The sequence below is a fragment of the Chelonoidis abingdonii genome, chromosome 7 (assembly GCF_003597395.2).
Source record: "Chelonoidis abingdonii isolate Lonesome George chromosome 7, CheloAbing_2.0, whole genome shotgun sequence".
NCBI lineage: Eukaryota > Metazoa > Chordata > Testudines > Testudinidae > Chelonoidis > Chelonoidis abingdonii.
Window position 1 is genome coordinate 10768071 of NC_133775.1, and position 24517 is coordinate 10792587.

The 24517-nt window shown below is 39.2% G+C and overlaps 1 protein-coding gene across 7 annotated transcripts in view; it reads right to left on the reverse strand.

Annotated features, from left to right (window-relative positions):
* EPS15 (epidermal growth factor receptor pathway substrate 15) overlaps positions 1-24517 on the reverse strand; it is a 104430-nt gene that overhangs the window by 77073 nt on the left and 2840 nt on the right. For all 7 annotated transcript variants that reach the window (XM_075067597.1, XM_075067594.1, XM_075067596.1 and 4 more), the window contains exons 2-5: positions 14075-14116; positions 6835-6924; positions 5344-5391; positions 95-190 (exon numbers count right to left, since the gene is read on the reverse strand). In XM_075067597.1, coding sequence (XP_074923698.1) covers positions 95-190; positions 5344-5391; positions 6835-6924; positions 14075-14116 — 276 coding nt within the window. The remainder of the gene's footprint in view (positions 1-94; positions 191-5343; positions 5392-6834; positions 6925-14074; positions 14117-24517) is intronic.

Consider the following 24517-nt stretch of genomic DNA (forward strand, 5'->3'; position numbering starts at 1 on the left):
AAACACTAAACCTTCCCAACTATTAGCTTAAAGTACTTAAGGTTACTAAGCTGATACTTTTAAAAAAATAAATAAATAATAAAAAAGATCTTACAAATCTAGGTGGAGGAACAGGCAAATTAAGACTACTCAGGGAAACGTCCAATCCATTCTGTGCACAGGCCACTAGTCGCAAAGCCACAAAAAACTCCTATGGAGGAAAAACATAATTTTTAAAGGATTTGCTATACAAAAGTCATTTAAAAAACACTCAACTGGAGAGCTGACAATTTACAATTCTTCTACATTGGCACATTTCTTAACAGGATTCATCTTGTTAAACTAATATACTTATTATTAAACTTTAATTTATTTCAAATGACTTACAGTAATATTAAAAATATCAATCATTACACATTAACAACTCTAGAAAACTCTAACACTTTATTGAAAGGTCTGCCAAAATATTTAACGGTGCAGGAAGGAAGGAATGCTCCGGTCACCAAGATAAGAGAGTTTTAGTGCATTCATGCCGAGAGAGATAACAAGGATTAATTTTTTACACTATATATTCTTGGAAATGGGAGGTACAACATTTTCAGAAATATCTTAATATCCTCAAAAAGGGATCAAACAACATAGCAATCAATCTTGAAGGGCAACACACAGCCTTAACGGATTAAACTATGAGGCAGCTTTGGGGCAGGAAGGTGGGACAAGTGTTCTCAGATGAAAATAATGTCCTCCATAAGCCGTTCTCTTTCCATGCCTTGGTCTCTGCCTGTTTATCACCATATATTTACTGGATTGGAGGACCATCTTGTATTGTCAGATAAATTTCAAATTTAAGAGACATTTGCTTGAAGATTTATTCGGTATGCGTCAATTGATTCTTTAACATTACTAAGGGCAGGCTACACTTAGAATGCTCCAGCCACCCTTCAGCAACCAACCATCATTTCCTGTGGAGCTGTGCTACTACCACCAACATGATCTTTGAGAAGCCCCCAGAGGCCAACGAGAGACCAAAAGGTAGCACTCTGTATTGGAAGTGATCCTGGCCAAGAATAAAGCAGAAAACCATTTGTGGGATGGGTGGATAACAATGTGGAAATATGGACACCGAAAGTTAAGTGCTCAGAACCAATCCCCTTCTTCTAGTGATAGAATTATCACTGCAAGTGTCATCATTTTGAATTTCTGTGCCTTCACATAGGTGTTGAGTAATCTCAGGTTTAGGATGGGTCTCCAACCTCCACTCTCTTTTGGTACCAGGAAGCACATTGAATAAAACACTTTCCCTCTGTGCAGCATGGGGACTGGTTGTACAGCTCCTAAGCGTAAGAGAGTCAGTCTATTTCTTGATAAAGCATGCTCTCGTGACAGGGGTCCTCCTGAAGAGGGATAGGGAAGGGGGGGTCAATTGGTGGAAGTGAAGTAAAGAGGATGGTGTAACCTGTGGAGATCTCCAAAGCCCATTTGTCCATAGTAATTAACTCCCAGGCTCATGTGAAATAATGGAGGTAGTCAACTAAGGGAGGAAGGCTGGTGAATCAATGCAGCAGAAGAGGATGAGGATGGCAGTTCAAACCCTTGACCAGTCGGTCAAAATTACTTCTTGGAGGTGTCAAGTATCAGAGGGGTAGCCGTGTTAGTCTGGATCTGTAAAAGCAGCAGAGAATTCTGGACAATGATCCCACACTTTCACAGGTCTTGGGTGGCAGGCCAATCCTTGCCCACAGACAACCTGCCAACCTGAAACGTATTCTCACCAGCAACTGCACACCGTACCATAGTAACTCTAGCTCAGGAACCAATCCATGCAACAAACCTCGATGCCAACTCTGCCCACATATCTACACCAGCGACACCATCACAGGACCTAACCAGATCAGCCATACCATCACCGGTTCATTCACCTGTACATCCACCAATGTAATATATGCCATCATATGCCAGCAATGCCCCTCTGCTATGTACATCAGCCAAACCGGACAGTCACTACAGAAAAGGATAAATGGACACAAATCAGATATCAGGAATGGCAAGATACAAAAACCTGTAGGAGAGCACTTCAGCCTCCCTGGCCACACTATAGCAGACCTTAAGGTGGCCATCCTGCAGCAAAAAAACTTCAGGACCAGACTTCAAAGAGAAACTGCTGAGCTTCAGTTCATCTGCAAATTTGACACCATCAGCTCTGGACTAAACAAAGACTGTGAATGGATTGCCAATTACAGAACCAGTTTCTCCTCCCTTGGTTTTCACACCTCAACTGCTAGAACAGGGCCTCATCCTCCCTGATTGAACTAACCTCGTTATCTCTAGCTTGCTTGCTAGCATATATATACCTGCCCCTGGAAATTTCCACTACCTGCGTCTGACGAAGTGGGTATTCACCCACGAAAGCTCACGCTCCAAAACGTCTGTTAGTCTATAAGGTGCCACAGGATTCTCTGCTGCTTTTCTTGGAGGTGGACTGCAGCAAGGCTGAGAAAAGGACTGTTTCCTTCTCTGAAATCTCTGTCTTCTCTAGTGTGGCTCATATGACCTCTGGCAGGCGGGGAATTGGATGGGGTGGGATCTCTGGGCCATCTGAGACTTGCTGAGTTTTCTCTTGTAGGTGGGAGTATAGATACCAAGTGAATACAAGGCCGCTCTAGAGTTCTTTGATGTTTGCAGGGACTAGTCTGTGCTATGTGCAAATTCAGACCCATCAAAAGGAAGGTCCTCAACTGTACTCTGAACCTCCTTCAGGAATCCACAGAACTGGAGCCAGGAGGCTCTTTTCATCACCACCACTGTAGCAACTGAACAAGCAGAAATATCAGCAATGTCACAGGAGGCTTGTAGTGTTGTCCCGGCAAGAAGTTGGCCCTCCATGATAATTACCTGGAACTGTTCTCTGCGTTGTATTGGGAAAGGGTTGACAAATGAGGTCAGCTTGGTGTAGTTTCCATGGTTGTATTTTGCCATCAAGGCCTGACAATTGGCAATTCTAAATTGTAGGGAGACTGAGGAGTAAGACTTTCTCCCTAGTAAATCCAGGCACTTGTGGTCTTTGTCGCGAGGTGTGGATTTAGCATGGTGCTGCCCACCATTACCAAGGAGTTAGGGGAAGGATGGGAAAATAAAAACTGATTCATTTGCTAAGACATACTACTTTTTATCTGCTCTTTTGCATGTAGGCATAATAAAAGCTGGGGTGTGCTTCACTAACAAGCAAGGCTATACAGGTTGATGAGGGTGAGTGGAGGAGGTTGAACAGCTTATGATGAGGCTCTAACCACCTTGAGAGGAATCTGCAATACTCTTGACCAGGTCCTGGAAAATGTTTAAAAGAAACTGCTGGGGTTGGAGGAGGAGGTATGACTGCTTCATCAAGAGATGAATAGAAGATATTGGCCACAGAGGAGATCCTTTCACTGGCTCTAGCCTCCTGGAGGGAGTAGGTGATGCCTCTCTATGGCGGGTGGCACTTAATGCTCTAGAAAATTGTTAGTAATAAGCCACCCAATATGGCCAGGAAGAAGGTGCATAGGGCATGGGAGGAGGCACCCAAGGGTACTCACACCAGCAGGGCATTGGTGGTAAATGTGGGCTATGAACAATTGCAGCTTCAGCAGGGGTGTGTGGGAAAGGACTTCTCTAGGAGTGAGGAGGAGAGCCCTGAACTGACATCTGGAAGACAGAGGCAAGGTCTTCATCAGAATTCTCTTCCTCAAGTTCACTCAGGAATGATGGAGCACCAGGAGAGGTCTGAGGTAATAGCTGGTATTGGGCAAAGTTCAGACAAGCTGGATGTTCTCAGTACCAACAGCACTTTGGAGCTCAGAAGCAGAGAATCAGATGTCTCAGATACAGCCAGGTCCCAGGGAAAATGGAACTCCTGCTGTACCGCGAGGGTGATCAGTACTGAAGCTGAAGTCTGAGGTCAAGTAGTCATGGCTGAGGCCGGCTATGGCCTATGTATGGTACCAAAGGGATTGGGAGCTCAGAGGGAAGCGCAGTTGCTGACAGTACCGAAGGTCTTGTGTGCTCCAAGGGAGGCATGGTAGGAGCCCAAGTGGGCTTCTTCAGTACCGAGGAAGAGCTCTTCTTGTCACCTTGATCCAATAACAGTCCAGATGGTCTCTCTGGTCCCATGGCTTTGCCACCTTGCAGTCTAGCTGTGCCCTGGGTAAGGAGACTCAACAGTACCTGATTGCAGTGCCGAGGTGGCTGAGGAAACGATGACCTCAGCTTTTTAGAGATGGGCGCTCTATCTGGCGAATGCAGGGTACGTTCTTTCAAGGGCTTATGAGAGGAGTCCAGTCTTCCTCTTAGATGCCCTAGAACTGTGGGGCTCCGAGGCAGCAGCTTGTGTGGGGACTGACATACTGGGAGGAGGGGTGTGGGGGGGGGGCGGGGGTGTTGGGTCCCTTGGCCTGGCTTGGAGGTCAGATGTAGAGAGCTCTCCATCATGAGAGGGTAGAGCTTTCTCTATATTTTTTCTGGCTCTTGATTTCAATGCCAGACAAAAAGTTGCACTTCTGAGGAACACGCAATTCTCAAAACATAACAGATACAGCGTGAGTGTCTGTCACGGACTGGAACTGCTTCTCAGCAAGACAGGCAGCACTTGAAGCCAGGAGAACCAGGCATTATATCTCAGTAAGTAGAAATGATCTAAATACTACGTAGAGAAAATGAAACTTTTTTTTAAAGAAAGAAGCTATATCACAAGTATTTACAAACTATGGAAAGCTAGTACTAACACTATTACCAACCATCAGTAAAAGCAAAAAATAGAGTTGAGGAAATCACAGCAGGACAACTGCTAAAGCTCTGTCTCAGGCTGAGAAGGAACTGAGGGTGGTTAGCCCCCATAGAGCTATATAACAACGGGAGGGGGCACAAGAATGACTGACTACCAAGCATGTGTGGGCCAAATGGATACTGCTATGAGAAATCTCTGCTCAAAGGTGTAGGGGGCACCAGAACACTGAGAAAGAACCAACTATAGAGACACTAACTGAAGAACTTTAAGTTCTTCCTGAGTATAGCATCACAGTTTTCAATGTATTATATTGTATAGTGACACTGAGGCCAAGTAGGAATGGTGAAATCAACACCAGTGAATTGTGTTTTTCATATTCATTGTGGGTGACATTCAAACTAGAAATATTAGCTTTTTTGTAGGAAGAGTTAGGTTTAAAAATCCTTGATCCTTGTTTCTAACAAAACAAACTACCACATTCTTAAGGAAATTCTGTATTTCTCTGAAGTCTAGTTTTTCAAAAATCTGTTAGCTAATATTTTAAACAAGACATTTATCATCCAAACAAACTTATTCCCTTAAAGAAACAGTTAAAATAATCCTACCTGTTTGTTCAGGATACCTTTGCCATCTGTATCAGCTAAATCCCAAATCTAATTGAAAAAGAATTTTAAAAAGTTTTATAGTTGTGCCAGCAAAAATGTTGCTAACTGACAAATCCTCATCCTACTTAGACAGGAAATGCAACCCAAGCATAAATCTCTAATCCTAGGACTGCAAATTCTTCATAATAATGACTCATTTATATTGACAAATGTAAATACTCTTATAATTTTATGCAACTAACAGTTAAATTAAAGAGCAGACATCAGAGATAATGAAAATTGAATCTATTAGCTAACTGGATTTTCCAATTTTCAAAGAACGCCAAGCAAGCCAGTGAAAGAGAGTGTGTTAAGGAGTATTTGGCCCAATGTGTTTCATTCTTCCACTTTTGCTTGTGTTACATTACTTCAATAATTTTACTTCACTTCCCACAGAATCTGCTAATCATGCCTAATTATTTCTTATTAAATACACAAAGGAAACAGAACCCAGTAATTTCCCATTAAACGTTTAACGTACCTTTGTACACAAGGAATACATTTCAAGGCGAAAAATCCCTTTTGGACACCACACTAGTGCAAGGGGTATTGTATGTTTTATTTATATTGCCATAACAAATGTCCCTGAAAAACCCAACAATTTTAAGTCTTGGAAGATTAAAAAGCAACTGGGGATCCAAGAATCACACATTCCTTATTCTTTGAAAGAGCAAAGCTGAAATTCAAACTTGGGAAGCCCACAAAGCAGCACAGAGAAATACATTAAGGTCACTGAGCTCAATATTTTAAAGTAAATGTAAATATTAAGTTTTACAATCTGTTACAGTCTATAAATTAATGTTTAAAACAAACTCATAGTTCAATTTATTTACTCAACCACATAATTTTTAGGTTAGCTGCAAATTTGTTAATAGTTTAGAAATCATGGAATTAAGGTCACTACTCTGTCCTCGTTTTTCATGTATTATAGAAAGTTTTGATCAGTTATAGTTTAAGGAAAAGAAAAGTCACATTTTATAACTAAAGTGCCTGCACAACTTACCTAATACAATTCTATGATATAGGTTTGTATCTAGTATAAAATGCACGTTAGAGTTCCAAATGACCAAAATGTCCTTAGAATATATATTTTCTACCATTTAAAATAAAGTACCTGGGCTCTGTCATTTACTGGCTATAATGGTCACAGGTAACATACTATATAGGAAGTGCAGAGCACCCTCAGAGTGCTTAGTACTTTATAGGATCAAACTCTAATCCTCATAGCATAACTTGCACAGTAAGTACAATACTATTTATCCACAGAGGTTGTATCAGTGATTTTAAGGTACTTTGGATGAGAGGTGCAATATATAAAAGCAAATTATATATATAAAATGATACTATAAAATAAATATATACATACTAGTATTTCAATTCGGAGAGGAAACTGACAACAGCAAAAAGGCAGCTTAATTAAAGGCGTAATATTACTCATCACATAAGTAATACCTTTCCAAGTATTAAGTCCGTCAGCCCAGATTTTTTCAAGAAAGCAGCAGCATCAGAAGCCACCACTCTTCCAGTGTTACCAGAATCAACCTGCAAAAGATACCATCACAGGTTAGCACCCTGAATTGCTGCAACATACACCTGCCTCACCATTAGGCTACCAGGGAAGAGTGCATATATTTTTTACTCTAAAGTGACTAAATTCTCTCCAATGTATTTCAACAGCTTCCTTTCAAAATGAATGCATTTTACATTAGAACTGACACATTTTAAATTGAGTGCTAAAATGAATCCATTATTTCACTGTCAAGGCCCCAGAGGTTAACATTTTAGGCTAAGTTTATGCACACTTTGTACTTAAGAGTTAATACTAAGGACTTAAATATTACATTAGTTTTTATTTATGATCATACATACATTTTGTAATCTGTTTAATACTAACAGATTTACAGAGAAGATCTGAGAAATAATTTATCACAATGCTTCTACTATAGTCTATTAAAACTATATTTTGAGAGAGAGAGAGACAGAGACAGACAAGCAGGGTAAAAAGGTACTAGACTTCATTCCAAGAACTTAACCACACAACAGATTCAGTTTCATCATATTCAACATAAAAAAAGAACAGCCAGACAGGAATTAGAATATTGAATGTTTAAAATCAAATGGCTAACATGAAGTTTTCATTACATTTAAGATACACAGAGAACTCAACTCAGCTCTCCTTTAGTTCCAGGTTAGCAACCTAACCACTAGATCATCTTTCCTCTCACAGTTTATTTTAAATATAGATTGAATTAATTCTAGACAGAAATGAAGGAAGATAGTAACATGCATCCAATATGAAATACTTCATTCATTTGTTTTACAAATAAAAGCTTTAAGAGTAGCATTCAAGTTTTCTGTCATTGATTATGGTTGTGTTTTAAAGTCTCCAGCAGAAGGTATGGGATTTCAAGTATACATCTGAGCAATACTCAAAGAAGAAATTGTACAGTAGAGATCTTATTTGAGTTAGACCACCACCTGAACCTCTTCTTATCAGTTCTTCCTAATTGTAGATTTTCTCCTTTAGGAACTATGCCTACAAAATATCTGGTTTCTATGTACATACAGGAATCCTCATTGAGTAGTTCAGAGTTCATTATTAATAAGCTCTGGAAAAGTCTGCAATGGCCAACTGGTCTTTGGCCATCCCAGCTTTTAGAGTTAGCCTTTTCCTCTCCTGGAAGAAACTGAGGTAATTTGTACATCCAGCAAGTCAATGATAATTTTGACAATACACTGAGGTACAGGATTGCTTTCTTTCACATTTACAGAGAGGTTCCTAGGACAGGATGTCACCTAATCTCCTGAGGGAGCAAAATGTCATAGCCATATATCAGATTATAAAGAATAAACTGAAAGCAATGTGCTACTATACTACTTTGCAGAAACTCATGAGCACATGAAATTATAGATGCCTGGTTACAAAAATTCAAGTTGAAAAGGTTAAAATTTCCTTTTGTTTGGTCTTTGACAAGACAATTATTGATGTTCTTTTGACGGATGCATATTTTTGTGAGGCTGGGCAGGTGCCAGCTTATGCCAAGGCCCATGGGCCTCAATGAACACTTACAAATGCAGAGCTGGAAACTAGTCTGGCTCACCTGCATATTAGTATTGTTAAAAATGATATCAGAATTATAGGAATGTGTTTAGACTTTATGAAATGTTTGTAGGATTCTGCATTTATTAAATGTTACTTTAATATCTGTACCCCATTTTTATAAAGATAATATTTTAAGTGTTTGCTAAAACTGTAAAACACCGCAGTCAGCCTAGCTTGCCACAAGAAATGTCATCTACTCCCCAACAAAAGAAGGCATATAGACACCAACCAAACCATTGTAGAACACATCAGTGGACAAAGACTTCACTGATTACTTCCCCACATCCATGAAGAGGACATGTACAAAAGCACTCATCCAATCATAACTTGAACACTGGGGGGGGGGGGGGAGTGCATAAAAATCCCTGTCAAGGAGAAATCATCATCATTATGCTGCCTGGAATTTGGAGAGGGCAACATTTCCAAGCACAAGCGAAGGATTCCCCAAGCTGCTTATCCCTAAAAAACATATAGAGCTTGCACATTGCAGCAGCTTCTATTACCTTTTGCAACCTAGGACTAACTCATTTGTATGTGTGTGTTTGCCTGCTTTAATCTTGTAAACATTTTCTTTTTTCTAGGTTATCACAGGACTGGCTACAAGTGTTATCTTTGGTAAGAGATCTACAGTACAACCAACATGCAGTAAGTGACAGATCCTTTGGGACTGGGAGTAACTTGAATATTAGTGAGATTTTTGGTGAAAGGGGCCATCTACTACAAAGAAAGGCTGCAAAAACAACAAACTTCATGTTCTTTATCATGGATAGTAATCCCTTGAAATTCTGCAGGATTTGACAGCTATTACAAGCATTACAGAGGACAGAGCAAAACAAATATAACTGAGGACACTTTGGCCTGCAGCCAGTCTTTAAAGACAAAGACTGATCGGAAGCTGTTCAAATAAAATATGAAAATGGAAAATTGAAGAATGGTGAGTGATGGAATTCAATTAATGTCCCAAATTTAACTTGGCCAATACTTTAAAAGATAATCCCAGAAGCAGAGAAGGGATTTAATAATCCTAAAGAAAGGCTTTTTTTAATCCATTGTTTAGTTGATCAATGACGTGTAATGTTCACTAAACATTATGATTTGTAGCTCTCTATGGAATAAATTGAGAATGGCTACTGAGAAGTGATGCTACAGATAGGGTTTTTTAAGCAAACTATTGAATTTTCTCGAGTATGTTGTTGCTTATATTGGTAAATATCTATAGTCTTTTGGATTTTCTTTTAAACCAAGAGTATGATTACACTGTCCTGCAAAGAGAAATTGCACAATTCTTCCTGTTCAAGAAAGTAACAGAACATTTGAGGTATTCAGAGCACTAGACCCTCCTGAAGACCATTCTAGAATTCACTGATAAAAGCTTTGATAAAAATGCCCTGGATATCTGTCATTTGGAAGGTACCTTGGAGCAGGTTCACCTTCATCTGTTGATATTTTAACTTCCAGTGGTACTTTTTGTTCTCTAGCAATCAGCAGGATTTTTAGAGTACACAAAAAAACCAAAACACAACAACTACTGTGATTTAGTAAGAATCTGAAGGTGAATAAAGTTTTTAGCAGAACTTTAAATAGCTTCTCACTTTATAATCAGTATTTTTTATTTTGTACAATAGTGGGTTCAACAGTCAGGGATTTAGTAGGATGGTATAACATTTGCAAGCTTATGGCTGCCTTTCCCCCACCCCCACTCCCTTTTTTTAAAGTATGTTGGGCAAATCAGCAAGCTCCTTATAATTTACGTGCAACTGTATTGTCAAACACAGCCCCATTTTATACCCATTGGGTCCTATTTGTAACCTAATCTAGTCGTTTTGGCATCCATTCAGGAAAGTGCTTGTTGGATCAGTGTTTTTCCACTTTTAGGGAAACCCCAGAGCCATATTGAGTCAGCAGTGTCTATTTTTAAATCTTCAACTTTATCCTCTAGGAAGGCGACTTTCTGAGGAGCTGCAGACAGGTGGCTGTTATTTGAGCTGATTCCAACACTGCTACTTTTTTGTTCCCCAATATTAGGCTGATTTCAGAATAAGCTTTCCTTTCAGTTAGCTGGTCGACAAACAACTGAAGAAACTTGAAGACTGAAAACTTACTATCTGCTTTAGTGGTCAAGTTTAAGGCAGTTTCCTATATGATCCTGGTGGCCAGGTTGCTGGGACTTGCTGGCTGTATGCCTCAGCTGTCTTGACCATCTTCCCTGATTTGCTCTCCCTGTTTTCGAGTTGAGAGTCCTGAGAGCAAGTTTACCAAAGCTGTCTTCAATAACATTAAAAAGGAATTTTTTAGATTTAGAAAGGTACAGCTCATTTAAATTAGTTAGAATGCAGAAATTAGTACTTGAATGCGGACCTTAAAAAAAATTCAGCTAGGCGCTCAGAGACATTGCTTAAATATTATGCTGAATCACATTACTTTATGGATTTAGTTAAAAAAAATTTACTTTCTAAATTTCAAAGTTACATCTCACTAATGGGAACCATTTTCCCTGAACACCTGTGAGATCAAGTTCAGTGAGGGATTCCCATGCAAGATTCCTAATGTGAATTTCAGAACGGCTGCTGGTTTTACAGATCTAAAATCCATTTTTGGATTCTTCTATCACTAATGCCAAAGAAAACCCCTCAAGGAAGCCAAAATACAATAGGTACTGTATGTCATGAAGTAGCTTTATATACTGTAATCATATTTAAGAGATCCCAAATTCAATGACTCAGACTATGATAAACAGAAGCTATCCAATTACAGTATTATCTTCCATATTGTATTAGTTTCCATTTGAAATGGATTTTCCTATTAACTTATTGTTAGATCTCTATAGCTCTGTATCAGCGTAATTAATCTTTTGTAAGTAATGCTTAAAATATATTTACACAAATTGAATTAAGAGAAAAGAAGTCAGATAGCTATATTTTAGAGGATATACTGATCAAAGCCAGAACAAAGGAAAAGGAAAAGGAAAAGAAGAAGAGAAAAGGAGAAGAGACAAAAGAAAAACACCCTAGAAAATTATTTTAACTGATTTCAGTTATATACACTCTTGAAAAATACCTTAGATCTAATATTATGAAATTAGGTAACCTCCATACTATTACTGAACCAAGGTTATAGACCATATTCATTTCACAACTCATGCTATATAGGATGAAATCTTTTTTCCTGGAGGTTTCCTTAGCACTGTGATAGTATTAAATGTTTGAGGAAAAGTAAATGATGACCTTGTTTTCAACTCAGCTGAGTCCTCTCAGCTACTTCTACTATGATGTGTAAGGCTAAAGGATACTCTATCAGCACCAAATGAAAAAGACAAATGAGGACTGGGGAATGCTAGACATCGCTTAAAAAAAAGCAATGCTCACATCAATCCTACAAATTAAGTTCAGAAAATAATGTCAAATGCAACTAAATCTTTCAATAAATGCATTCCACCATTATTCTTGGTGACAATGACATAAAAACCTGTTGGACCGAGCCAGTAAGCAGGTGTGCCAGCACAGTAACCTGCCTGACAATGTCGTCACATTTGCAGGTTCCCCTGTCTTTGACTTGCCAGGAAATTTATGAGTGGGGCTGATGCTCTACCCAACTACAACATCTTTGGCATGATATGCTTAAGTTTGATCAGATATGCATGCGTGACTCAGCCAGGAATTATAGATGCATGTGTGCTGGAGGTGTGCCCAGCTCTCATAGTGAATACGGGGTAGTCTGATTTGTTGCTCTGCATGTATCTCAAGAATGGGGTGGAGGAGGAGGAGGGGGTAGAATCTGCAGCAACTCTTCCACATTAAGCAAAAGATTAACAATATTCAGGTTCTTAATGTATGCTCCTCTGGCTCCACCTGAAGAGCTCTCTCTGAAGTCCAGGACATTAGGCAGTTTCCCAAATTTTCAGTTTGTGCTTCTGAACATGTGACGAATCATTAAGAAATTCATCATCATCCATGAGCTTACAAATAAAGCATTCAATCTCGATACCATTTAAAAGCACAGTCTCAGGTTATTCAGTATAGCCTAAGTTTAAAAACTGAGAAGAGAGAATAATTATGCTGTTTGCATCTGGACTCAAATGTAATGTCTCCACTTCAGAGGGAGATCCATTCAAGCATGTCCACCTGATCTCCAAGCCCCAGGACAAAAACTAGGAAATCCACTTCTCAGATTCTTGCTTGAGCTGTTGTTGGGCTTGATGGTAAAATCAACATAAAAGTTTCCCATGTCAATGTAACACATGCAGACAATGACTCTTGTCTTGCTTAGGACCTCATGCCTTCCATGACACTGGATTCTTGCAGGTAACATCAAATTCTCCTAAGTACCATGACTCAATTTATATAGATGTACACATATTGGATTTGTCCCTCAATACAGGACCGACAAGGGGAGTATGACTCAGCTATGACAAAGATGTGATCCTCATCTCCTTAAAGTTGAAGTCAGGGTCCATCCTTGCTCCTGTCAACGCTGTGGACCTCTTCTCCTTTAATGGCCAACCTCTGACTACTGGATCCAAAATACAGAGTCTGGGGGAAAAGTACAGTAGTGGAGACCCATCCCAAGGGAGAGGAAAGTGGGGGACAGAAAAATATAGAAAGCTGCCCCTTTCCAGCTGATAAGGGGACTTCATTTGAAATGTATCAGATACTTACTAATCAGAGGCTAATAGAAGAGACTGAGCCCCTAAGCAAGGTCCAAAGAGCACCTTAGTAGGAATCAATCAGCTCTTTTCCTCCTCTCAGCAGCTGAAGCCTACTCAGGACTGAGTTTCTTAATAGGAAGTCTGTAGTAGCTCTGCCAGATGATGGCAACAATTTATTTTAACCTCTAATTCACTCATATCAAAACACAATTAAATAAATCAAATTTTCCCCATTTTTACAAGCCATCAACTTGGCAGTTGATAACCCAACTTCATTTCAGATTGATTTGCAAGGACATATACCAGATGAAGAGGAAAAAATGTATCAGCCCGCTGATGATGCGTTCCTCTGTTTACCTGAGATTGTATTGAACATTTAACAAGTTCAACCTAGAGTTTACTTAGGGTATTTCTACACTTGAAATGCTATGGCAGTGCAGCTACACCACTGGAGCTCTTCAGTACAGACACTACCTATACCAATATGAGAGATTCTCCCAGCCATCCAGGTAATCTACCTCCCAGAGAGGCAATAGCTAGGTTGATAGAAGAATTCTTCCATCTACCTAGCACTGTCTAGATCAGAGGTTAGCTCGGTATAGCTAGGTTTCTCAGGGGTACAGATTTTTCACATTCCCCAGACACACAGCTACACCAATGTAAAATCACTGAGGGCACTATCACAATAAAATACATATTAGTCAAACTAGTTTAGGATCTGGGCCCTTAAGCGTGGATCTGCCCCATGGTCTTTACCATTTTAATGAAGTATTTTAAGGCTGCAGTGATTTTCCTTGATACTCCATGAAGAAGTTACACAATAATGAACCCACCCTACACAGTCCGACACAAATATTCAATCTTCATCTCTAAAAGGAATATGGCAACAAGAGAAGTTTTTTAATTGAACTAGAAATTAAGAGCAAGAGAATAAAAACTCCTACCTGTCGATAGTACTTCTCATACACAGGATTTGCACTGGATAGCTATGAAGAAAGATGCATAAGATTATATGATTAATATGCATAATTTTATCAGTTTAATTCACTTTATATGATCAAAGTTACATAATTTAACATGGAAAACTAGATATTTTATATCTGTCTTAAACTGTCTTTGTCTGTCAACTTTAAGATTGTTTACACTTTTGTTGTAGCTGCATTGGTCTCAGAATACGAAGCAAAGAAGTCAGATGCACTATGAATCACTTTACGGTTTTCAGACTAAATTCCTTAATATTCTCTTTAAAAGTTCTTGATACTAAATGCTACTGGTTTTCACTTTCAGAACTGTCTGCATTAAGAAGTCACCCCACCTGGAAGTTAACACAGACACCAGCTCCACGCTAGATGAGAGACACAGAGTTCATAGGGTAGCGCAGTTTAAATGCGCCACTAAGAATTACAGGATATCCCAACAGAAATCTATCCCAGCACCCAAATTAGTACAGCACCGTGGTGGGTATAATTTACACAGATCTGGCACAGGCAGGGTTTTACAGTGGGGATCCTCCACCTGTGCTAGGCTGGCCTGAGCTAACTTCACAATGAAGACAAACCATAAAATGATATTCTCAGAAAAAGGCCTTCAATTCACTTCCCCTACTAGACCAAGGAAGTCTGAGTTGCGACACTTTTGGTTCTGGGGCAAAGCAGATCTTTTTTAGTATGTGTTTGTCCGAGACATGCTGGGGAGGCCTGAGAGGGCTATTATGTTCCTTTATCCTGAACAAAGGAACAAAAAACTGTAGGTTTTATTAGATGTTTATGCCCTGAAAGGTTCGTCTACACAGAAACTAGATACCTGCAGCTGTCCTGTGCCAGCTGACTTTGGCTCAAGGGTCTTGGGCTACGGAGCTGTTTCACTGCTGTGTAGACTACAGGCTCAGGCTGCAGCCCAAGCTCTGGGACCCTCCCACCTCCCAGGGCCCTAGAGTCCAGGCTTCATCCCAAGCCTAAAAGTCTACACAGCAGTAAAACAGCCCGGTAGCCTGAGCCCTGCAAGCCCAACTTAGCTGGCATTGGCCAGCTGCGGGTATCTAGTTGCTGTGTAGCCATACCCTAAGACACGCTGATCGAGCACATTTTTGTAAGGCGTACAACTAGCATTATCAACAAATGGATAATGGGTTATATTTACTATTCTTAACTGGGAGTGCTGACCACATTGTAAATCTAGCACATACACAAATCAGCAAGAAAGCAGAATACCATTTCCTCTGACTACAAACCAAAAATATTATTAATTCTATGTACAATGCAAATACATGACTAATCTTGCAACCTCAAACATGTGGATATGTGAGTAGGACTTGACCCGAAGATTTTATAATTATAGCATGTATTTCTAATTTCAGATTTAAAAATCTTGTAAACTTGCATACAAATTGGACACTGACAAAAATACATAAGCAATTGTAGGAAATATTTTACTACAGTACATTACAAGATCAGCATTTTAGGTTTAAATCTATTTCTCTTGTAGTAACACTTTATACTGTAGCCTCTTTGGCCCAGTGGTAAGCCAGTATTTGGGGCCTTGCTGGGTTGTTTCCATTGCAAGGATAAATTGATTAAAAGAGTAAAGGATTTATTTGGTGCACTGCTGTTTATTGGGGAAGAATGTATGCAAAGTCCACTTTTAATGACCATAGCAGAAACAGATGACTGGAGGAAGTTTCCTTGTTCAGAAATCCCACTATTGGGGATCGACTATGATATCCCAGAAAGTCAAGTATCAGAGGGGTAGCACGCATCCGACGAAGTGGGTATTCACCCACGAAAGCTCATGCTCCAAAACGTCTGTTAGTCTATAAGGTGCCACAGGATTCTTTGCTGCTATCCCAGAAAGTGAGGCTCAGGAATCAAAGAAATAGAAATAGACAACTGGAGAACACTATATAAATTAAAATGATTGAGTTACTAAGTAAACTATTGGAAAGTATGCTTATTTACTGACTTATTAACATTTGAATAATTGTTTTTTTTTTTCCCCCCATAACCCAACTATTTGTAGCAAGGGTTGAATTCAGACCACTGGGTTTGGATTTAAGGTGTTGGCAGCAAAAGTCAGAGTTGTCACCCAGTATCACACTACCTCAGATCTTTTTATGGCCAGATACCCTATTAGGATTTAAGTTAGATTCCTTGAGTAAGTTTTAAACTGACTCAGGAAATTTAAGACAACACATATAAAAGAACGTTGCTAGACTGACTTCTTTAAGAAATGTTTTTAGAACATTGGTGTTAGATCATTGATGTTATTTACTATCAATTTCCTTTCTCACTTAATCTGCTATCAAATATCTAACAAGGGACACCATGTTCAAGCAATTTATAAACTGTCTGTTAATTCTATCAGCTTGCTGAGCGCTTTCCTAGTTTACTTCTGCACTAATGCTCAGAGAACTTCATTGCTGTGAGATCTGAAAATGTTTACAAAAGGGTATTATTTTTATTACTGTAGCACCTAGAAGCCCTAGTCATAGGCCAGGACCCCGCTGTTACATGTTGTACAAAACACAGTCCCTGCCTCAAGGGCATTACAGTGCAAGTACAAAACAAGAAACAGATGGAGACAGATAGATGGGGAGAACAGGTAAACAATGAGACAATATTGGTCAGCATGACAGGCGGGTAGAGAGGTTAGTACTGTATTCTCTATTAACGTAAATAACGCGCAAAGTTTTCACTATTCTACACTGATCACAGCTAAACTGGACCTTTCTTGCTAGCTGCAGCTAAAAAATGTGGTATTATACCTGTAGTCCATATAGGGTATTCTCCGGTCAAAGACAACTAGTTTCAAGTAGACAGCTTAAAATGTTGCCTGTAAAAATCTGAAATACCCCATTGTCAGAATGAGTAAGCCTAAAATCTGGGTGGCTACATTTGTGTTGCTTCAAGTAAACATTTTATAATACAGAGACGTCCCTCTGAATCATCTTAATACCTCACTCAGGTCAAATCCACAGGAACCCTAAAATAGTTTGCAAATACAACCAATTACAACTACAAACAAAATTCTGGAACAAAACTATCTAGCGAGTGCAAAGAAGAAATAAAAACCACAAAATTGAAAGTGTTTTAAGGCATCAAGTCTACACTCAGATTAATGGTCTCATCTCCCCTTCCTCTCCCCCAAGAGAGGGACCATTAATCTGCCACCTACATGCACTACAAAACAATGTCATACTTCTGTTCAGCAAAACACTATTCCAGCCAAACCTATCATTGTTAGTCTTGGACAGGAAACATATGCATGTTCAGGTCATGGAATTACAAACACTTTACAAACTCAAAATAATCTTTTCATTCAACACTCATAGTACAAGCCAATAAAATTTCTCTAGATTTCCGACTTTGGGGCTCATTTTCATTATATCAGTACAACCACAGAAAATGGAATTTCCTGTGAAAGTGGATAGTTTGGAAGACAGTTTCATTTTACTGGCAACAGACTTCATAGTTTTCCCATAAAAGAATGATGAGCAAAAAGGCGAGTGTAACAGATGATGACTTGTATACTGTAACTTTTTCCTTGTGTCAATATATCATAAAGGGTATTTTGAATTCTTCAGTGCCAGTTAGGAATTTTGCCAGGTAACACTTCTTCACTTTATTAGAATTGGCACATACAGTTGCAGAGTGGAAACTGTGGACTCATTTTCAGTGTGAATAGTCAGATTCCACGGTACGTAAAAAATTAAAATATACCATTGTAAATTCCATTAAAAATTAATTACTTTAACACTAACATCTGTTCCAGTAATTACCCTGCAAAGATTACAGTTTGCGTTGAGAACGTCTGGCCCTTACAGAGTCCTAACCTAGGAAACGAAGGCCAGCTTTATAGCCATCTCTTTCTTTGTCTTTCTGGCTTCAGTCAATCAACCCATTATATCCTTTCATGTTTTTAATCCATCACCATCACCTCCACGATTACATAGGGGTGTATTTTAAGTCATTAAAACAGTTTTTCCCCCTTAGCCTCTGTCTAACAGGAAGTAAAGGAACACCAACACCATCTACCCACGAAAAAAGAAAAGAAACCAAACAAGCTAATATTTTGCAGTTTTCTTCATCTATCTCAATGTGAGACTGAAATACTATATTCTGCCTCCACGTGAAGGCATGCGAGATTAATATTAGTACTTCCAGACCCACATCCCAAAATTGCATAATCTAGAAATGAGCAAACACTACTTACTTTTCCTAATGCTGAAAGAGACCCAGAACACTCAAATAGTATTCCCTAAAGAACAATGAGTGCGCCAGCTCTCCATTTATGTGATGTAGGGGGAAAGTGGAAGAAAGAACCAGCTCTGCAGTCAGTTTCTCTGTCCTTTCCATGGGACTCCATTTTCAGCTTCAGGAAAGAGACTTGATACACTAGTCTTCTGAATTAACCTCTCAGTGGCTCTCCCCCTAGAGATATCTTTTCCACAGTGGTGGATTGTTCAGGCATTGTGATGCACTGATTAATTAGGCTCATTGATAAAGTGAAGGACATATGAAAACTGAGGCATCTTCACCCAAAATTAACTGCAAGTCCAAAAAAAATCAGTTTTAAAGAGTATTTACACTCTCTAGTACAACTCTGTACAGGTTTATAGAATTGAGAGGGGGGGAAAAAACATTAGGTCAGCCTCCCTCTCTCTCTTTGGCAACTAGGACAGTTCTCTATTCTATTGTTTTGCAGTGTAGTTTGAAGTGTTTAAAGATAAAAGGTTTCCCATCACTTTTCCCTTACCCTATACCATAGCCAAGAACAGCTTAGCTTCAGGATGTTTTTCTTGATTTTCAGCCTAAAATTTTCCCTTCCTAATTTCATCCTATTAAGCCTAGTTAGACCCCCTTTTTATAACGCTACATAATTCCACTTTGCCTGCAACTCTTACAATTTTCAAATATTTGTAGAGGGTTCTTCAGACTTCAGGTGCTTGTAGGAAAGGCCAAGTATTTAAATGTGTGGCTTGGATAAAGTCTGGAAAATACTGTACAAATATCTGAAGGATTAGCTTTTATTGCTGTCATATGATAGACAACTCACGTCTAGTTTGCTGTCCGCTTTCATCTCAGAGACTCTGTATACATCGGGGGAAAAAATGTTGTTTTGGTTTTTTCGTATCAGTGAAGCCCTCTCAGTGGTAGAAACAGGGGAACTGTATTGTAGACTGGGGTAGGCCATTTTCCCCACCCTCACAATGTTCTTGAGTCCTCTGTAAGCTTAGGGAAAGGCAGCTTAATATTTTTGCTTTCCATGTTTGTCTTGAACTAATTTTTCCTAAATATATTCACTCGCATTTTTCTAATCAGATCTCATTTGATTGTTTTCTGCCCATTTCTTTAATTTTTATGCTATATACAAAAGGGTAAAAAAAAAAGTTCCAGTGGAATCCTTATAGGTCAGAGGTAATTCTCAACATCAAATCAATTCAGAAAACTTTATTTAAAACAAAGATTCACTATAACCATAACAACGTCAATATATACAGTGCATTTAAAAGATTTGAAACTTTCATTGTACTTCACTATAACTCAACTGTACACCTACTGAATAATATACTAGAGCATTTCTACAACTGAATTTAGACAGTGTAATGACATTCTTCATCTCCTATGAAAGTTAACCATGTTTTGATTTCTTGTTACGCAATCCCTCATCCATATCACCACAATAATCAATGCTGGACTATAAAGCCTATTTAAAATGAAAAAATGGGCTAAATGTTACTTAATATTGAGTTCTAAAGTTTTCAGTATTGTTTTCAGGGATTAAAGTAAGGGGTGTGTTGGTGAGCACAACTCCTGCTCACTAAAAGCAGACACCTCCCTCTCCTCTTGGGCTGATGCAGCAACTTGCTCTCCTGTTTCAATCTCCTTTAAGTGGCTATTTTATCTTCTAATGGGGGGGGGAGGAGGAAGAGAAGAAACCTTAGAGATTTGCATAGTTTTCCACAGTGCACACAGAACACTTCAACTGAGAGAAACTGCAGGGGTTCTCCCATACTCTTGCCAAAAATGACACAGTCTTAATGCCAGATAGTAAAACAAAATTCTGAATTTTTTCATTTTGCAGATTTATTGGGTATATGAGAGACATGGCTGAGAGTTATACAGAAAAAGGAAGTTGACTGATTAGCTTTACCTCAGGTGCATGTTACCGCATAGCTCAGGGGTGGCCAGCCTGTGGCTCCGGAGCCATATGCAGCTCTTCAGAAGTTAATATGTGGCTCCTCGTACAGGCACCGACTCCAGGGCTGGAGCTACAGGCACCAACTTTCCAATGTGCTGGGGGGTGCTCACTACTCAACCCCTGGCTCTCCCACAGGCCTGGCCCCCACTCCACCCCTTCCCACCCCCTCCCCGAGCCTACCATGCCCTCACTCTTCCCCCCCCAGAGCCTCCTGCATGCCATGAAATAACTAATCGGCGGGTGCAGGGATGGAGCAGGAGGTGCTGAGAGTGGTGGCGGATGGAGTTGATGGCAGGGGGAGGGGGGCTGCTGACGTATTACTGTGGCTCTTTGGCAATGTACATTGGCTTCTTCTCAGGCTCAGGTTAGCCATCCCTGGCATAGCTAGTTGGTTGAAATATATTAACATGAAACCTATTGCTTATGTGTTCCAACAGTAAAGGGTATCCAGGGGTTCTATAATTACACATCCAGGTTTGTACTCAGCAAGACTATCCAGAGACCTGTTTTATGCCACAAAGTGTATGTATAATTATAGATGCAATAGTGACACCATATTTAATTTTATACTGAGATTTGCACTAGAAGTAGGACAAAATCTCTTATTTCACATCATAATGGAATATAGTCTCCAAAATTGGCACAATACAGGAAAATCACATTTTCCATGTCATTTTTAAAAGAAAAATATTTACTAACTTCTGCAAAGGAAACATTTGAAAGTGCTTCCTTTTTAAAATGTTGCCCCCTCCCCCCCCCCGCATTTGTGTTTCTCTAGCTAAATAACCAGTTCTGGCCTACTCCAAGTTTCCTCCTCTCCTCCCATTCCCAGAGACACACCACACATAGGACATTGTTTAAACTTTAACTTAAAACAGTGGCCTTACTTTTCAAAAGCAGTAATCTTTGAGTTCCCATCCTAGGGTACCTCAAAGAGGCCTGATTCTCAGAGGGTAGAAGCTCAGAACTTTTTGAATATCTTTAAGATTACTTACCCCAAAATTGGAGGTACCCCAAATCATTAGTCACTTCTGAAAGCTTAGGCCAAAACATTAGTGCCCTTATTTGTCATGACCCTGATATGAGTTTTGAGAAAACTAGATAGGTGTATCAAATTACTTTTGTTTTATGACATCTATAGCTTAGCTCCCCAACCATGTGCAAAGAAAGAACAATAGTTCTGAATCAGTGGAAATGTCCAAACCAGCTTTATCCTTGATTTAACTAGCTGTGCTCTGCACATCCACTTGGTAAACCAAAGAGGCATGCTGGGCAGTGAGGTATTCTGGGATAGGCAGGAGGGGGAAAGTGTGTGACAAAAGGAGACAGGCTGTTAGGTGACAAACCCAAGGTGGGGAACAGTGTGTAGAGAGAGCTAAACAGATCTGGGCATTAAATACAGAATGATTCACCTCTAAATCATTGATTCAAAGCAAAACCTTGTCACGCGTGCTTTCAGAGTTTACATTATATTAGATTTTAGTTTCAGTTCTTAGCATCCACATCATTAAACACCAACATCACAATTAGCACATCTTGCTCATTTCAGCGGAGAAACGAAGAAATGAATGGGCCATACGGACCCCTAAAACAGGAGTTTCAAGTTAAGGCACATTGCTGGAAGTAGTGCAACTGCCACTATCCATAACATTTTTGTTGTGCAACAGGAGGGCTTACCTTGACTGTCAATCCAACATTAAATTTACACATACACACGCAGTTTTACCCTGTGCACATCTTTACAGAAAGCAAAGTAATAAGAAAACAAGGCTTATCTATCTATAAGCGCTCTCCCCCACAAAACACACAGAGTGTCTGTATGTTTAAAAAAAAACGTACACTGGGACAATAAAAAAAAGGGAACAAACCTGGATCATGGCAAACCTGGGTCTCACAGCCATGGTTAAAGTTTGCCTTATCACAGCAGAGTAAGACAGTTTTGCTGAACTAGTCATTTGTACACCTGTTATAAAGAGCAACTGTTTTAAAGACATAATGCTTTCAGATCACCAAAACAAAGTAAAACTTAATCTGAATTGCACTTAAACCTTTGATCTTTGTTTGCAAGTTATTCCTTCGAGACCCCCAGATCATTAACATTTATACTGCGCCCTAAAGAACCAGTAAGACTCCATCTGCAGGTCAGCTGCAGTGAGGGAGCAAGCACACTTGAATCCACAGAGAGGTGGTTCCTTGTCATGCCCTCAAAAAAAAAGAACTCAGAATGCAAGGCAAGCATGTAGGTCAGCTGTTTACATGTAAACCAGTTCTGTAGAAACAAAACATGTTCCAGAATTTCTCTTACGCTCCAAACTACATTCACAGTGTTCTTATTAGAAATATATCCATGTGCTCTGCAGGTATTTTATTACTATTTCTGAATTACTCTGACTTTGCAGTGCTTTTTTCCTTTACGTATATAACAGCTGAAATTGATATTTTTTCCCACAACCTAGCTTAGGTTTTTAGTTACAGAACATACTTGTCACTCTGAGTTAGACACCAAAATGCAATCTGTTATTTAATTGCTGGGAAATGTTGTTTAAATATTGTAACTGCACTTTATTAACACCAAGGATGGAAAACTCTCAGAGATGTTACAGACGCTAAACCATTTGAGAACAGCTTGGTTTCAGTTTGGGAACATCAAACTTCCCGGTTACACTGACCACAATCTGGGGGGGGGGGGGGGGGCGGGGAGAAATATATAGGGACTCTGGATTATACTTACATTAACTAGATATTGTCTCCACTCCTCTCTCATGTACATTGCATTTGTTTTGTATATTTTTTGGTTTCTTACCATCTCATTTCATTAGACTGCAATTTTACATAAGATGTTTAAAAAAAAGAATAAACTCAGCCATGACATTGTAGCATTTCATATATAGGATTGCTCTTACAATACTATCGTTTTATGGTCTGTCAGCACTTCTTGTATACATCCTAACTTCCTGGGTTTAAATCTGCATTGAAGAAACCTGTTCTGGTTTAAAAATGTGATGAACTCAGAACCTTGTTTAATGCAAAAAAAATAAAAAATAAAAAACCTGACAAATAAAACTGATTCCAACAATTAAGCTGAGTAAACCTATGCCTGCTATTTGTACTATACAAGAATCCAAGAGACAGAAAAAAGTTAGCCCCAAAGTCCTCTCATAATCCATCACATTTCTATTCAAAATTTTACTTCCTGATAACTAGAAGTACATAAATTCTATAGACAAACGATCACATTGTATATGTAGAAGGACACAGGAACTATATAAGCAATCACACTACATGACGGGGTTATAATGTACATGTATGTCTCTTTTGCCAAAAGCCACAAAGCCCTATGCCTTTAGCCACACAAGAACTGGAGCAATTCTTTTATAACCCTTCCTTGAGACATTTTTAAGTTAGAGTCTGAACAATTCTTCTGTCTCCATTCTTCGTATAAACTTTTTTGGTACCTGAAATATCTCAAAAATTTTTAAAGTAAAACAACACTTCAGGAGGGCAGTTTCAGTTGATATCTACATGTCTTCTCTAGTGACGTTACAACACTTGATTTCAGCTTCCCAACATAACTGAATTGTGAGCATCCAGTGAATTCACACATTCCTGTCATCTCTTGCTTTCATGACAGAGCTTGCTTTCCTTCCTAAGAGTATCCAACTGTGCAGGCAGAGTGAGAAAACTACAAAGCTGAGCAGTTCTGCTACACTAAGCACACATGAGCAGACCGGAAAAAAAAAGGCTAGTAATACTAAGCACGTGTTGGTATTTATCAGCACTGGTAAACGAACAAACAACATGTATAGGAGACTTTAAAGCTCTCCTAGCTAAACAAAAACAACTGCATCCCATGTACTGAATAGCATGTCTGACCCCTAATAGATGCGCTTCAGAATTACAAGAACTAAAATAATATAGATTTCTCACTGACAAAATAAAGAGAAGCCAAGTAGTTCCAATACATATCTTATTCAGTAGGAAATCTAGGGAATAAGAGACTCAGCAGTATTCATTACTCCATACAAGAGCTTCCAAATATTGGAAATCCTCACCAGTATTCAGGCAATGTATTTAGAAGATGAAAACATTAGTCAGAAGTTTGTCTAAACCCTGAAAGGTGCCAAACTTGTCAAAGCTCGAATGCTCTCATCAGGTTAGCCCTTTATCTCCTCTAGCTATCCACATTCAAC